Source organism: Leopardus geoffroyi, chromosome E1 (genome assembly GCF_018350155.1).
Source record: "Leopardus geoffroyi isolate Oge1 chromosome E1, O.geoffroyi_Oge1_pat1.0, whole genome shotgun sequence".
NCBI lineage: Eukaryota > Metazoa > Chordata > Mammalia > Carnivora > Felidae > Leopardus > Leopardus geoffroyi.
In genome coordinates, this window is record NC_059330.1 from 2,310,929 (window position 1) to 2,321,340 (window position 10,412).

General features: G+C 60.8%; 3 protein-coding genes and 4 non-coding genes across 10 annotated transcripts; 6 read left to right on the top strand and 1 right to left on the bottom strand.

Annotated features, from left to right (window-relative positions):
- The first annotated feature begins 192 nt into the window (after nucleotides 1–192).
- Nucleotides 193–5,841, top strand: EIF4A1 (eukaryotic translation initiation factor 4A1). Its single transcript, XM_045490254.1, has 11 exons — nucleotides 193–292; nucleotides 1,572–1,620; nucleotides 2,000–2,132; nucleotides 2,592–2,731; nucleotides 3,706–3,874; nucleotides 4,197–4,306; nucleotides 4,508–4,651; nucleotides 4,742–4,879; nucleotides 4,972–5,061; nucleotides 5,342–5,421; nucleotides 5,527–5,841. The coding sequence occupies exons 1-11, from the start codon at nucleotides 270–272 to the stop codon at nucleotides 5,669–5,671; spliced, it is 1,221 nt and encodes a 406-aa protein (XP_045346210.1). The 5' UTR covers nucleotides 193–269; the 3' UTR covers nucleotides 5,672–5,841.
- Nucleotides 2,172–2,306, top strand: LOC123604747. Its single transcript, XR_006715478.1, has one exon. It is a non-coding gene; the product is annotated as a small nucleolar RNA SNORA48 (small nucleolar RNA).
- LOC123604748 lies at nucleotides 3,027–3,168 on the top strand. Its single transcript, XR_006715479.1, has one exon. It is a non-coding gene; the product is annotated as a small nucleolar RNA SNORA48 (small nucleolar RNA).
- On the top strand, nucleotides 3,966–4,110 carry LOC123604757. Its single transcript, XR_006715487.1, has one exon. It is a non-coding gene; the product is annotated as a small nucleolar RNA SNORD10 (small nucleolar RNA).
- Nucleotides 4,416–10,386, bottom strand: LOC123604327 (translation initiation factor IF-2-like). 3 transcript variants are annotated; one of them, XM_045490257.1, is made up of 3 exons: nucleotides 9,092–10,386; nucleotides 8,773–8,879; nucleotides 4,416–4,962 (listed from the first exon to the last, which is right to left on the bottom strand). In XM_045490257.1, the coding sequence occupies exon 1, from the start codon at nucleotides 10,384–10,386 to the stop codon at nucleotides 9,415–9,417; it is 972 nt and encodes a 323-aa protein (XP_045346213.1). In that variant the 3' UTR covers nucleotides 4,416–4,962; nucleotides 8,773–8,879; nucleotides 9,092–9,414. The 3 variants fall into 3 exon arrangements, with proteins under 3 accessions (XP_045346213.1, XP_045346212.1, XP_045346211.1); XM_045490256.1 differs by lacking the exon at nucleotides 4,416–4,962 and having other exon boundaries at nucleotides 8,690–8,879; nucleotides 9,161–10,386; XM_045490255.1 differs by lacking the exon at nucleotides 4,416–4,962 and having other exon boundaries at nucleotides 8,690–8,879.
- On the top strand, nucleotides 5,108–5,248 carry LOC123604729. Its single transcript, XR_006715461.1, has one exon. It is a non-coding gene; the product is annotated as a small nucleolar RNA SNORA67 (small nucleolar RNA).
- CD68 (CD68 molecule) lies at nucleotides 6,178–8,775 on the top strand. 2 transcript variants are annotated; one of them, XM_045490259.1, is made up of 7 exons: nucleotides 6,178–6,547; nucleotides 6,740–6,855; nucleotides 6,938–7,350; nucleotides 7,502–7,621; nucleotides 7,749–7,821; nucleotides 7,943–8,113; nucleotides 8,436–8,775. In XM_045490259.1, exons 2-7 carry the CDS (start codon nucleotides 6,807–6,809, stop codon nucleotides 8,567–8,569), a joined length of 960 nt encoding a protein of 319 aa, XP_045346215.1. In that variant the 5' UTR covers nucleotides 6,178–6,547; nucleotides 6,740–6,806; the 3' UTR covers nucleotides 8,570–8,775. The 2 variants fall into 2 exon arrangements, with proteins under 2 accessions (XP_045346215.1, XP_045346216.1); XM_045490260.1 differs by lacking the exon at nucleotides 6,178–6,547 and having other exon boundaries at nucleotides 6,564–6,882; nucleotides 7,019–7,350.
- Nucleotides 10,387–10,412: the final 26 nt, after the last annotated feature.

The following is a 10,412-nucleotide window of genomic DNA, read 5'->3' on the forward strand; positions in this document are numbered from 1 at the left end:
GAGGCCCGACTCCCATATGTCACTTCCGTACCGGCGAGAAAGGCGGGCCCCAGAGCCAATGGGGCCGCGGGGCGGGTCTTCCCCTTGACAGATGTCCAGGCGATCCAATGGTAGCCGCGTGCCGGAGCTCCTGCGAGCTGACGTCACGCCGAGTCGCTGAACGCCGGCAGGCGGGGCCGAGGTGGCCAAGCCAATGCGATGGCTGGGGCGGGGTCGGGCGCTCTATAAGTTGTCGATAGGCGGGCACTCCGCCCTAGTTTCTAAGGATCATGTCTGCGAGTCAGGATTCCCGGTAAGAAACCCTTTTGCAAGAGGTCGAGGCTACTTACCCAGCCGCTCCCTCCCGAGGGCCCCGCGGGGGGAGCTGAGGCCCACCGCCCTGGGCACCCCTCCCCCCACCCGGGGTTGCGGGGCAGCCACGCCGGGAGGCCCGGTCCTGGGGAGCGAGTAGGCGCGGCCCGCCGGGAGGCCGGCGCCGAGCGCCAGGCGAGGCCGCGGCCGGGCGTGGGAGGCGGAGGCGGCCGCCGCTGCGTGTGGCCCGAGCCGGCGGGTCCGGGCGCCTCTCTGCCTGAGGGAGGGCTCGCGCGCGCTCGGGATTCCGGAGGGTTCCGACGGGACCACTGGCCGGAGCGGGGACGCCCGGGTCCTGCGAGCCGGGCGCGTCGTCGCGCGGAGCGATGGGTCGGGGCGGAAGAAGCCGGCCGTTCAGTGTGCTGGTTTTCTTGACGGCCAGGACCGAGCCTGACCCCGAGGAGCGGCCGCGTGAGGCACCGGGAGCCCACCCGGCGCCGGGCGGGCGGGTCCATTTTGCCGCACGAGCCGGGCAATTGGCAAACTGCGGATGGGCAGGTCCACTTTCCTTCGGGGGTGAGCGGCCTGAGGTATGGGAGGGCGACGCCATTTCGCGACGGGGGCGGGCGGGATGTGGATTGTGCCGTGGCGGGGGGCGGGGGGAGACGCCGCTGGGTGGTCGAGGGAGCGAGCACATGGCGGCCCGAGGGGCTCCCCTCCCCCAGCCCGCTTCGCTTCTCAGTGTTGTGCAATCTCCCCCTTCGCTAGCTCGGCTGGGGCTCATTGTGCGCGAGGCCGCCACCGCCCGCGGCCTCCCACATCCGGGCACCGCGAGGGGGGGAGACGGGCTGGAGGGGGTGGGGGAGGGCGCGGGCGGAGTGACGTGGGGGGAAGGGGATGTCCTACCCTCGCATCGGGGAGGTGCGGGGCGGGACTTCCGGCGCGCCGGGGCCGCGGTGGGAGGTGCACGCGCTCGGACTCGGAGCGGCCCGACCCCGGACACGTGGGCCCGGCCGCGGGGACCACCTCCGGTCCCCCGGAAGCGCCGACGCCGTTCCTTCCAGCCTCCGGGCCTTCGGGGGTTGGGTCGTCCCCTTGGTGGCGGGGCCAGAGGCTTGACTCGGTTGTAAATTGAGCACTGTGTCTCCTGGGGACCAGGATGGGGTCGGGTCGGGGAGCGTGGGCTGATGGCATCGTGCGAGGCCGGTTGCTGGTAGGAAGAGCCTGGCCGTCGGGATTTCTGGCGTCTCAGTCGGCCTACTTCTACTTTAAACCAACAGATCCAGAGACAATGGCCCCGATGGGATGGAGCCCGAAGGCGTCATCGAGGTGAGATTGCACTCCGGAGCCACTGTCTTTAGTCCCCGGGAAAGGCAGTGTCTCCTGGTTTCTGGAGAGCTGCTTGCCTAACTCCCAAGATGATTTCTCCTACCCATCCTAAGTCTTTTCCAGTGACCTGTTCCAAATCGGTAGGTCCCTGAGTGTGTGTGAAACGTCCTGTGTGTTGAGTCTCCTCTCTCCCATACTGTCCAGCCTCTCCTCTTACAAGCGGACCGGCCCCTTAGAGTGACTTCCCAGACCGTGTAGAGCCAACCAGCTTCCCAGGTGGGAGGAGAGGCTGTGGGCTCTGGAGCTTTGGTCCTGTTAGCTCCGCTTCTGGGACACCGCGTCGCCTCTTCTACCATTTGAATTGTTTTGTGCCCCACAGAGTAACTGGAACGAGATCGTTGACAGCTTTGACGACATGAACCTCTCTGAGTCCCTTCTCCGGGGCATCTATGCCTATGGTTTCGAGAAGCCTTCTGCCATCCAGCAGCGAGCCATTCTTCCTTGTATCAAGGGTAAGATATGATCCCTCTGCCCCAGAATGAGTTCTGCATGGTCCCTGACCTGGGTGGAGTGGCACCTGGTCAGTGGTGCCAGCCTCCTATCAGTCTGGGGCAAAACAATTCCTTGTTTATCCCAGCTTGGCTTTTGGTTTGTGCTGGTGCCTGGTTCATGCCCTGGACACATGGATGGCTGGTTGGATTTCAGTAAGGTGGTATTTTAGCCAGTTCTTCACTGCTATTGGTATTTTAGGTCAAAGGTTAATTTTGGGCAGCCCTAAATGAATGAATAATCTAACTTGGTTTCCAGATGTTCCCATTTGGGCACTAGGTTGTGGCGCGGTAAAATCTGGGAGGTACTAAATGCTTGGCACTTAGCTCTTATCAATGGCTTGTTGATTGAGCAGAGCCTTGAACGTGTCCTGGTAGCAACACGTATGTACTCTCACGTCAAGTTTCTTCTACTCTCTTTAGGTTATGATGTGATCGCTCAAGCCCAGTCTGGGACTGGGAAAACAGCCACTTTTGCCATATCGATTCTGCAACAGATTGAATTGGATCTAAAGGCCACACAGGCCTTGGTCCTGGCGCCCACTAGAGAGCTGGCTCAGCAGGTGAGCGTGTGGCTTCCCTCCCCTGGAGGGTGCTCTGGGAAGGAGCATAATCAAAAAGTCCGAGGTGTGCTCCCTAAGGGCCACCACCTCAAGATCTGAAGCGTTGGGGGAGAGAGATCTAAAGAAAATGAGCCAAGGCCTGCTGGGTCTCTGAAGGCTGGCTGGGGTTAATTATATGCCCTTTCCTACCGAACAATAAGCATCGTTTCCTCCGCCCATTTCCTGAGTCCAGGGAAAAGGCAGCTAGGTGGAGCCCGGCTGGCTGAGCAAGTTTGGTGGCTGTTGTGTGAACAAACCCCCTGGTGATGGGCAAAGAGACACCTCGGTGATGGTGCTGCTCTTATATCCGCCTGGGGCAGAGCAGATGCAGTCCTTTGTTCATCCTAGCTCGATGCCTGGGTTGGTGGCCAGAGCTGTTTCATGCCTGGGGCACATGAAATCCTAATGATAGACTTTTCTTGGGTCTCGGGGGAGAGAGAATGAGAAACGTTCGTTTCCTAGTTATTTTTAAACCCTCGGTGGGGAAGTTATGATTCTCTGTTAACTTGTAGATACAGGTGAAGTAAGTAAAGAAGTTCGGGAAGGGTTCCTTAGGGCATTAATGGGCAGAACACACTTTTCAAGGGCGAACATGGCATCTAGCAGCGATCGGTTCAGTGGCAGAAGGACGCAGGTAGAGGTCATTCTGTTCGCTAAACTGGTCGCTTTGAGATCTAATGAATGGGTCGCTCTTGGCTTTTAGAAAGGGCTGTTACTGTGAATCCTTGTATTCTTCGGGACCAGACCAAGTTCAGATCCTGTGCCTGCCCCTTCTTGGCAGCGTGGTCTTAAATGAAGTCGTCTGCTTGTTTCTTGTCCAGGACGTGAGTTTAACGGCGCATGTGTGATCTGGAGAATGACACGAGAAGCCTTTCCGGTGGGGTCTGGCACGGTGGTAGCTAATCTACGGGTCCTTTCTCTTTCTCTGGGTTCAGATACAGAAGGTGGTCATGGCGTTGGGAGATTACATGGGTGCCTCCTGCCATGCCTGCATCGGAGGGACCAATGTACGTGCCGAGGTGCAGAAGCTTCAGATGGAAGCACCCCATATCATTGTGGGGACCCCGGGACGTGTGTTCGACATGCTTAACCGGAGATACCTATGTGAGTGTCCGCTTTCTGCTTCCCCGTCTTCCCTGTCCTCACCTGACTACAACCTCGTCCCCTAGGCCGTGTTTTCGCCAGTGGAAGAGTTGCTCTGTGATGAACCCATGCGTGTCATCTGAGCCTGGCTTGGCTCCCCTGTCTTCTCAGCCCGGGGAGTGTTCTACTTCCCAGGCCTGTCGCCTGCCCTGGCACTGGGGTCCCAGGCAAAGGATCAGCCTTTGTGTTCTGAGAGCAGACCTCTCGTCCGTTCTTTCTCTGGAGGTTGAAGCCTGACTTCGTAGTTCTCTAGTTTTGTTACCTGTTGTTTTTCCTGTCGTAGCTCCCAAATACATCAAGATGTTTGTGCTGGATGAAGCTGACGAAATGTTAAGCCGCGGGTTCAAGGACCAGATCTATGACATATTCCAGAAGCTCAACAGTAACACCCAGGTGAGCAAGCCGTTAGAGACTGGTGTGGTTGGGGGGGGGGGGGGGGGGGGGGGGCGGGGGGATAGGACCGCGATGGCAAGTGCCAGAGGAACCATAGGAATTCCGGGTGTCTCGCTTCGGGCCTCTTTACACGCCGGCTTCTGTTTGAGGGGGCAGGCATCGTGGAGGAGCCCCTACCCCGAGGCTTCTCTCTTCCCTTAGGTGGTCTTGCTGTCTGCTACGATGCCTTCCGATGTGCTCGAGGTGACCAAGAAGTTCATGAGGGACCCCATTCGAATTCTGGTCAAGAAGGAGGAGTTGACCCTGGAGGGTATTCGCCAGTTCTACATCAATGTGGAACGAGAGGTGGGGCCCCGGGGCAGGGGGCGGGCCTGGTGGTGCGTCGCTGGTACAGCCCCTGACTGATCTCCCCACCCCCACCCCGCCCCCCTCCAGGAGTGGAAGCTGGACACACTGTGCGACTTGTACGAGACCCTGACCATCACGCAGGCAGTCATCTTCATCAACACCCGAAGGAAGGTCGACTGGCTCACCGAGAAGATGCACGCCCGAGACTTCACCGTGTCCGCGATGGTGAGTTCTCTCCACCTGGCTACCGGCAGCGCGTGCGTCCGCGCCCTGCTCACCACCGGTCCTCAGGACGCATCCTCCGTTTCCTGTTCCAGCACGGAGACATGGACCAAAAGGAGCGAGACGTTATCATGAGGGAGTTCCGCTCTGGCTCTAGCAGAGTATTGATCACCACTGACCTGCTGGTGAGTAGAGCGGACTCGGGAGAAGACCGGGAAGGAAGAAGGGAAAATCCAAGGTGATTCCCTCTCCAAGGGGCCTGCTCGTGCCCCTCTTCAGGAAAGTAGCAGCTTGGAACAGAACCTGGCAAGCCTCAGGCCGTTGGGGGAGGGGAGGTTTGTTTCCTTTGCCTGCCTTCGGCTGCCTACACCGCGCTCCAGTCCCTCCTGCACCGATCCTGTGCTCCTCTCTCTTCCCTTGCTCCCCTCTCGTTCCCACGCTGACCCGTCCTCTCCTTTGCCCCAGGCCAGAGGCATTGACGTCCAGCAGGTTTCCTTAGTCATCAACTACGACCTTCCCACCAACAGGGAAAACTACATCCACAGGTAAGTGTGGCTCTGGAACGTGGCCTCCCCTTTCCCTGCACTGCGGCTCCCCCCCGGCCCCCCTTCCCTTCATCCTACCTACCGAGGCGCCCTGTTCTCCGCCAGAATCGGTCGCGGTGGACGATTTGGCCGTAAGGGTGTGGCTATCAACATGGTGACAGAAGAAGACAAGAGGACGCTTCGAGACATCGAGACCTTCTACAACACCTCCATTGAGGAGATGCCCCTCAATGTTGCTGACCTCATCTGAGGGGCTGTCCTGCGCCCTGGCCCTACCCAGGCTTCAGTCCTTGGGGGGCTGAAGAGGAGCAGGAGGGGGGAGGGAAGGGAGCCAAGGGATGGACATCTTGTCATTTTTTTTCTTTTTTTTTTTTTCTTTGAATAAATGTCACTTTTTGAGGCAAAAGGAGGAACCGTGAACATTTTAGACACCCTTTTCTTTGGGGCAGATTCCTGCCCCAGGCGCCGTCTCTTCTCCCAAAAACACTAATCCATGTCCGTAACCCACTCAGCCTCCAAACCCCAGAGGCTCTCCCCCACCCAGCTGCCCGCCTCTAAAGAGGATTCAAGGGGCTATAGTGTCACCCAACCTCATTTGCTGGACCAAATCTGGAGAACCCTTGAGCTAGGTGGCCCATGGGGTTGTCCCCAGGTGGGGGGAGCAGGGGAGAGAAAATGGTAGCCATTTTTACATTGTTTTGTATAGTATTTATTGATTCAGGAAACAAACAACAAAATTCTGAATAAAATGACTTGGAAACTGCCTGTTGGGCTTCTCATTTCTTGCCTCCCCTTCCCTCCCACCCATTACTGGGTACATCTCTGGCTGGGTCCCCAGCTACTACCCTTCTAGATTTCCCTTGGGCCGCTGCTTCCCAACTATGTGACCAGGAAATGGTCACGATGACTGGGTAACATGACCCTCTGTACGTGGTTGGGCGCGGGCACCATCACAAGTGCCTCACGTGTCTCCAAGAGGAAGTAACAGATGGAGGGGAGAGGGAGTAAACTGCCCCCCCCCCCACCCCTTCCTCCTGGAGAACAGGGAGGGAAGAGGCCATCTTCCCCCCCCTGGTTCCCTAACAGCTTGGAACCCCTCCCCTCAGGGCTTTCCTAAAGCAGACAAGTGAGTCCCCATGGGACAGCTGCCCCCCGAACTCCCTGTGGCTCATTCGTGCAGCCAAGGCCAATCCCCTAATTTGGTGACGACAGTTCAATGACTAAGTGGTGGCTGGGGCTGAGGTGCCTGAGTCAGGTTGGGGACAGGCACTGTCTCAGTTGGAGGAAGTCATAAGCTTAATTCCTCCTTTTCCAAAAGAGCAGAGGGAACAGGGTTCAGCAAGCAGCTGGGACTGACTGGACCGACTGGGTGAGGCTGTCCTGCCATGAGGCTGGTGGTGGTTTTCTCGGGGGCCTTGTTGGGGCTTCTAGTCGGTAAGGAGACAGGCCCAAAGGGGAGGGGCCCTGGGGGGAGCGCGCCCCTGGGCCGCTAACCAGGCTGTTCCTCTGCCCAAAGCCCAGGGGACAGTGAATAGCTGTCCTCACAAAAAATCGGCCACTCTGCTGCCGTCCTTCACGGTGACACCCACAGCTACAGAAAGCACAGCAAGGCCCGCGACCACCAGCCACAGAACCACCACCGCGGGCACCACCAGCCACGAGCCCACAACGGCCACCCACCATACGGTCACCACCCCCACTCACGGGAATGCCACGGTTCACCCGACGACAAACAACAGCACGGCCACCAGCCCGAGAGCCCCCACCACTGCCCCCCACCCGGGACCCCCTCCACCCCCTCCAAGCCCGAGCCCAGGCTCCAAGGGCGCTGTAGGGGACTACACATGGACTAATGGCTCCCAGCCCTGCGTCCGGCTCCAAGGCCAGATCCAGATCGGAATTCTGTACCCAACCCAGGGCGGAGGAAAGGTAAAGCTCGGGGACCGTGGACATGAGGGGAAGCCAGCGAGGCCACAGGCCGTGGCTCAGAAGCAAGAGTGGAGGAGGGCGCGGGGTGGGGATGAAGGAGACCTCGGATGGCACGGCTGCGTTGTCTTACGAAACTGCTGAACTCCTGCAGGCCTGGGGCATCTCTGTGCTGAACCCCAACAAAACCAAGGCGCAGGGGGACTGTGAGGGTGCCCACGCCCACCTGCTTCTCTCGTTCCCCTACGGACAGCTCAGCTTTGGATTCAAGCAGGTACTTCGCCCTCAGCCCTCACCCTCCACGCGCCCTCTCCCTCCCTGTCCCTCGCTGTGCTCCCGACCCCACGGACACGGACGCCACTCTCCCCAGCCACCCTGAGCCTTCCCGGTCCCCTTCCCAGGAGCCACAGCAGAGCGCTGTCTACCTGAGCTCCATGGCTCTGGAGTACAACGTGTCCCTCCCACAGGCGGCACGTGAGTGACCTCCCCTCCCGTCGTCCCTTGCACTGGCTGCCTGCGCTCCTGCGAGGGGGTGGGGGGCTGAGCCGAGGGGTGGGGACACGGACACAGAGCTGACCCTTCCTCACTCTTCCAGAGTGGACGTTCTCCGTTGAGAACTCATCCCTTCACGCTCTCCAAGCCCCCCTGGGCCAGAGCTTCAGCTGCGGGAACGCAAGCCTCTCTCTCTCCCCAGCACTGCGCCTTGACCTGCTACACCTGAGGCTCCAGGCTGCCCAGCTGCCCCCCTCAGGGGCCTTTGGGCCAAGTAAGACCTACTCCTTGCCTTACCCGCCCCCCCCCCACCCCGTGTCCCTGTCCGCCCCGCCCCACCCCACCCCACCCCAGGCCTCCCTGCTCCCACCCCGAACTTTCCTTCCTCTCTCAGGCTGCTCGTAACTATAGAGCACATGTTCTTTCTCCAGAAGACTCTGTCCCCTTCTCCCCTTTTATCTACTGCTCAGAGTCAGCTAGGAGAGCTCCTCCCCAGTCCCCCTACTTCCCTACGAGCAAGCACCACCTCCCCTCCACCCTCTTCCCACCTGTCCCCAGCACCACCACCACGCCTCCCTGCCCTCCCCTTCGGCCAGGTTTCCCTTGTCCGACTGACCAGTTCCTCCTGCTGCCCCTCGTCATTGGCCTGGTCTCCCTGGGCCTCCTCGCCCTGGTGCTCGCTACGTTCTGCATCGTCCGGAGACGCCCGCCCACCTACCAGCCCCTCTGAGCTCGAGGCCCAGGGGCTGCCTTCACTCCTCACCACTCAGCTGACTCAAAAACAAAGCGGCCTTCCTTCTCTCTCACTCTTTGAGAACAAAAGTACAGATAATGCAACCTGGGGGGGGGGGGGGGGGAACGAGAGGAAAGAGGTTTATTGAATGTCATGAGTTTCTCCTCCCCCGTCCCCAGAAAAATAAAACTTGCTCCGACCTCTGTCCTCGCTTTCCCCCGTCCTTCTGGCTGGGATGAAAAGCCGTGAGTTTCTTGTCCCGTGCCTTTCTGCGCCTTCCGCGGCTGAGTCTCAGGGAGCCAGACAGCTAGTGAGGGACGAAAACGCTATGTGTGACCACATGTCCTCATGGGTTGGCCCCCCCCCCCCAGCCGCCGCCGCCGCCAACCTGGCAGAGGCTGGTGGAGGGTCTGCCTCCCCCCCTTCCTCCTCCTCTGGGGCCCCTGGCTGGCTGCTCTGGTTCCCCCACCCCTCCAATCCTGTTAGGCAAACACAGGCGAAGCAGGTAGAAGATCACACCTGTGCCATTTCCTTTCCCAAGGCCCCTTAGCAACGGAATGCTCTGCCTTGCCCCTGCTCCTCTCTCACCTGCAAAGGGTTTCATCAGCCCTGGCAGCAGCAGGTACCCTGCCCTGCACGTGCAATTCTCCTCTGTGCTCCTAGGAACAACATGCCTCCAGCCTGAGCCACCCACCAAGCCGACCCTGAAGTCCTCCCAGTGGCGGTCTCCCTGGTGGGAGTGGGTGGCACCCCGGGACAGCCAGTGTCCAGAATCTAGAAAGGGCCTCCCGTACAGCCACAGCCTGCACCACGACTGAGGGTCAAGGAGCAATGGCTGGGGGTCAGGACGCGACCGTTCCGGTCTCGTAGCCTAGTAGAAGGTCCAACATCCACCCCGCTGGGGGCGGCCTGCTCGCGGCGCATCTCCCCAGCAGCCCCACCACCGCGTCCCCGACGTCCCGTGTGACCCTGCTGAGTACGGCCAAGAACGGCCGCTCGACAGCGTGGTGGCTGCGGCGGCGCCCGGCCGCCAGGGTGTGACGGCCAGGCCCACCTCCACCAGGAGGGCTGAGAGCTGGGGTCCCAGCGCTGGGGGGCGGAGGGCATCGTTCCCACCCGGCGGTCCGAGGGCCCCTTTCCCAAGAGGGGCCGCTGGGCCCGCCGGCCCCGCTGCTGTTCACGCCCAGCACGCGGCGGGGCCGGCGGGGCCGACGGGGTGGGAGAGAGCCCTCGGGCATGTGCCGAGCCTCGCAGGGCCTGGGATCGCCTTCCCCGCCGCCTCCTCTTCTGCTTCGCGGTCCCGGCCCGGCAGCTGCCCAAGCACCCAGCCTCGGAGGCCCGGGCGAACCGGGGGAGAGACAGACACGGGCCCTGTGCGCAGCTTCGGCGCCGACCGTCCTCCCGCCGGTGCCGTTCCTTCTGGAGACGCCGAGAGCACAGGAGACGGGGAGCCACGCCGCCCCCACCCAACGCCCTTTCGCAGACTCCTGCTCCTTCTCTCTCAACTTCGAACAAGGCGAGGTCTGCCGGGCGAAGACAAGATGGCGCCGCGCAGGAGGCGCCGAGAGGAGGCTAAATGTGGCCTCCGAATTGGAAGCGTAAACAAAGGCGCGAAAGATGGAACTGCGCAGGCGCACAGCCTTGGCACGCCGCAAAACTCGAACACGGAGGGCGCGTCCAAAACGTGGTCTCTGGACGAGACCTATTTCACGCTGCAGAAAGTGGGGAGGAGTAAGAAAAAGCGGGGAACAGGGGGCGGTACAGCTGAGCCGCGGGGAGGTAGGGGGCGGAGTGTCCAGAGCGCGCATGCGCATCGTACGTCGATGGCGGCCAGGAGAGA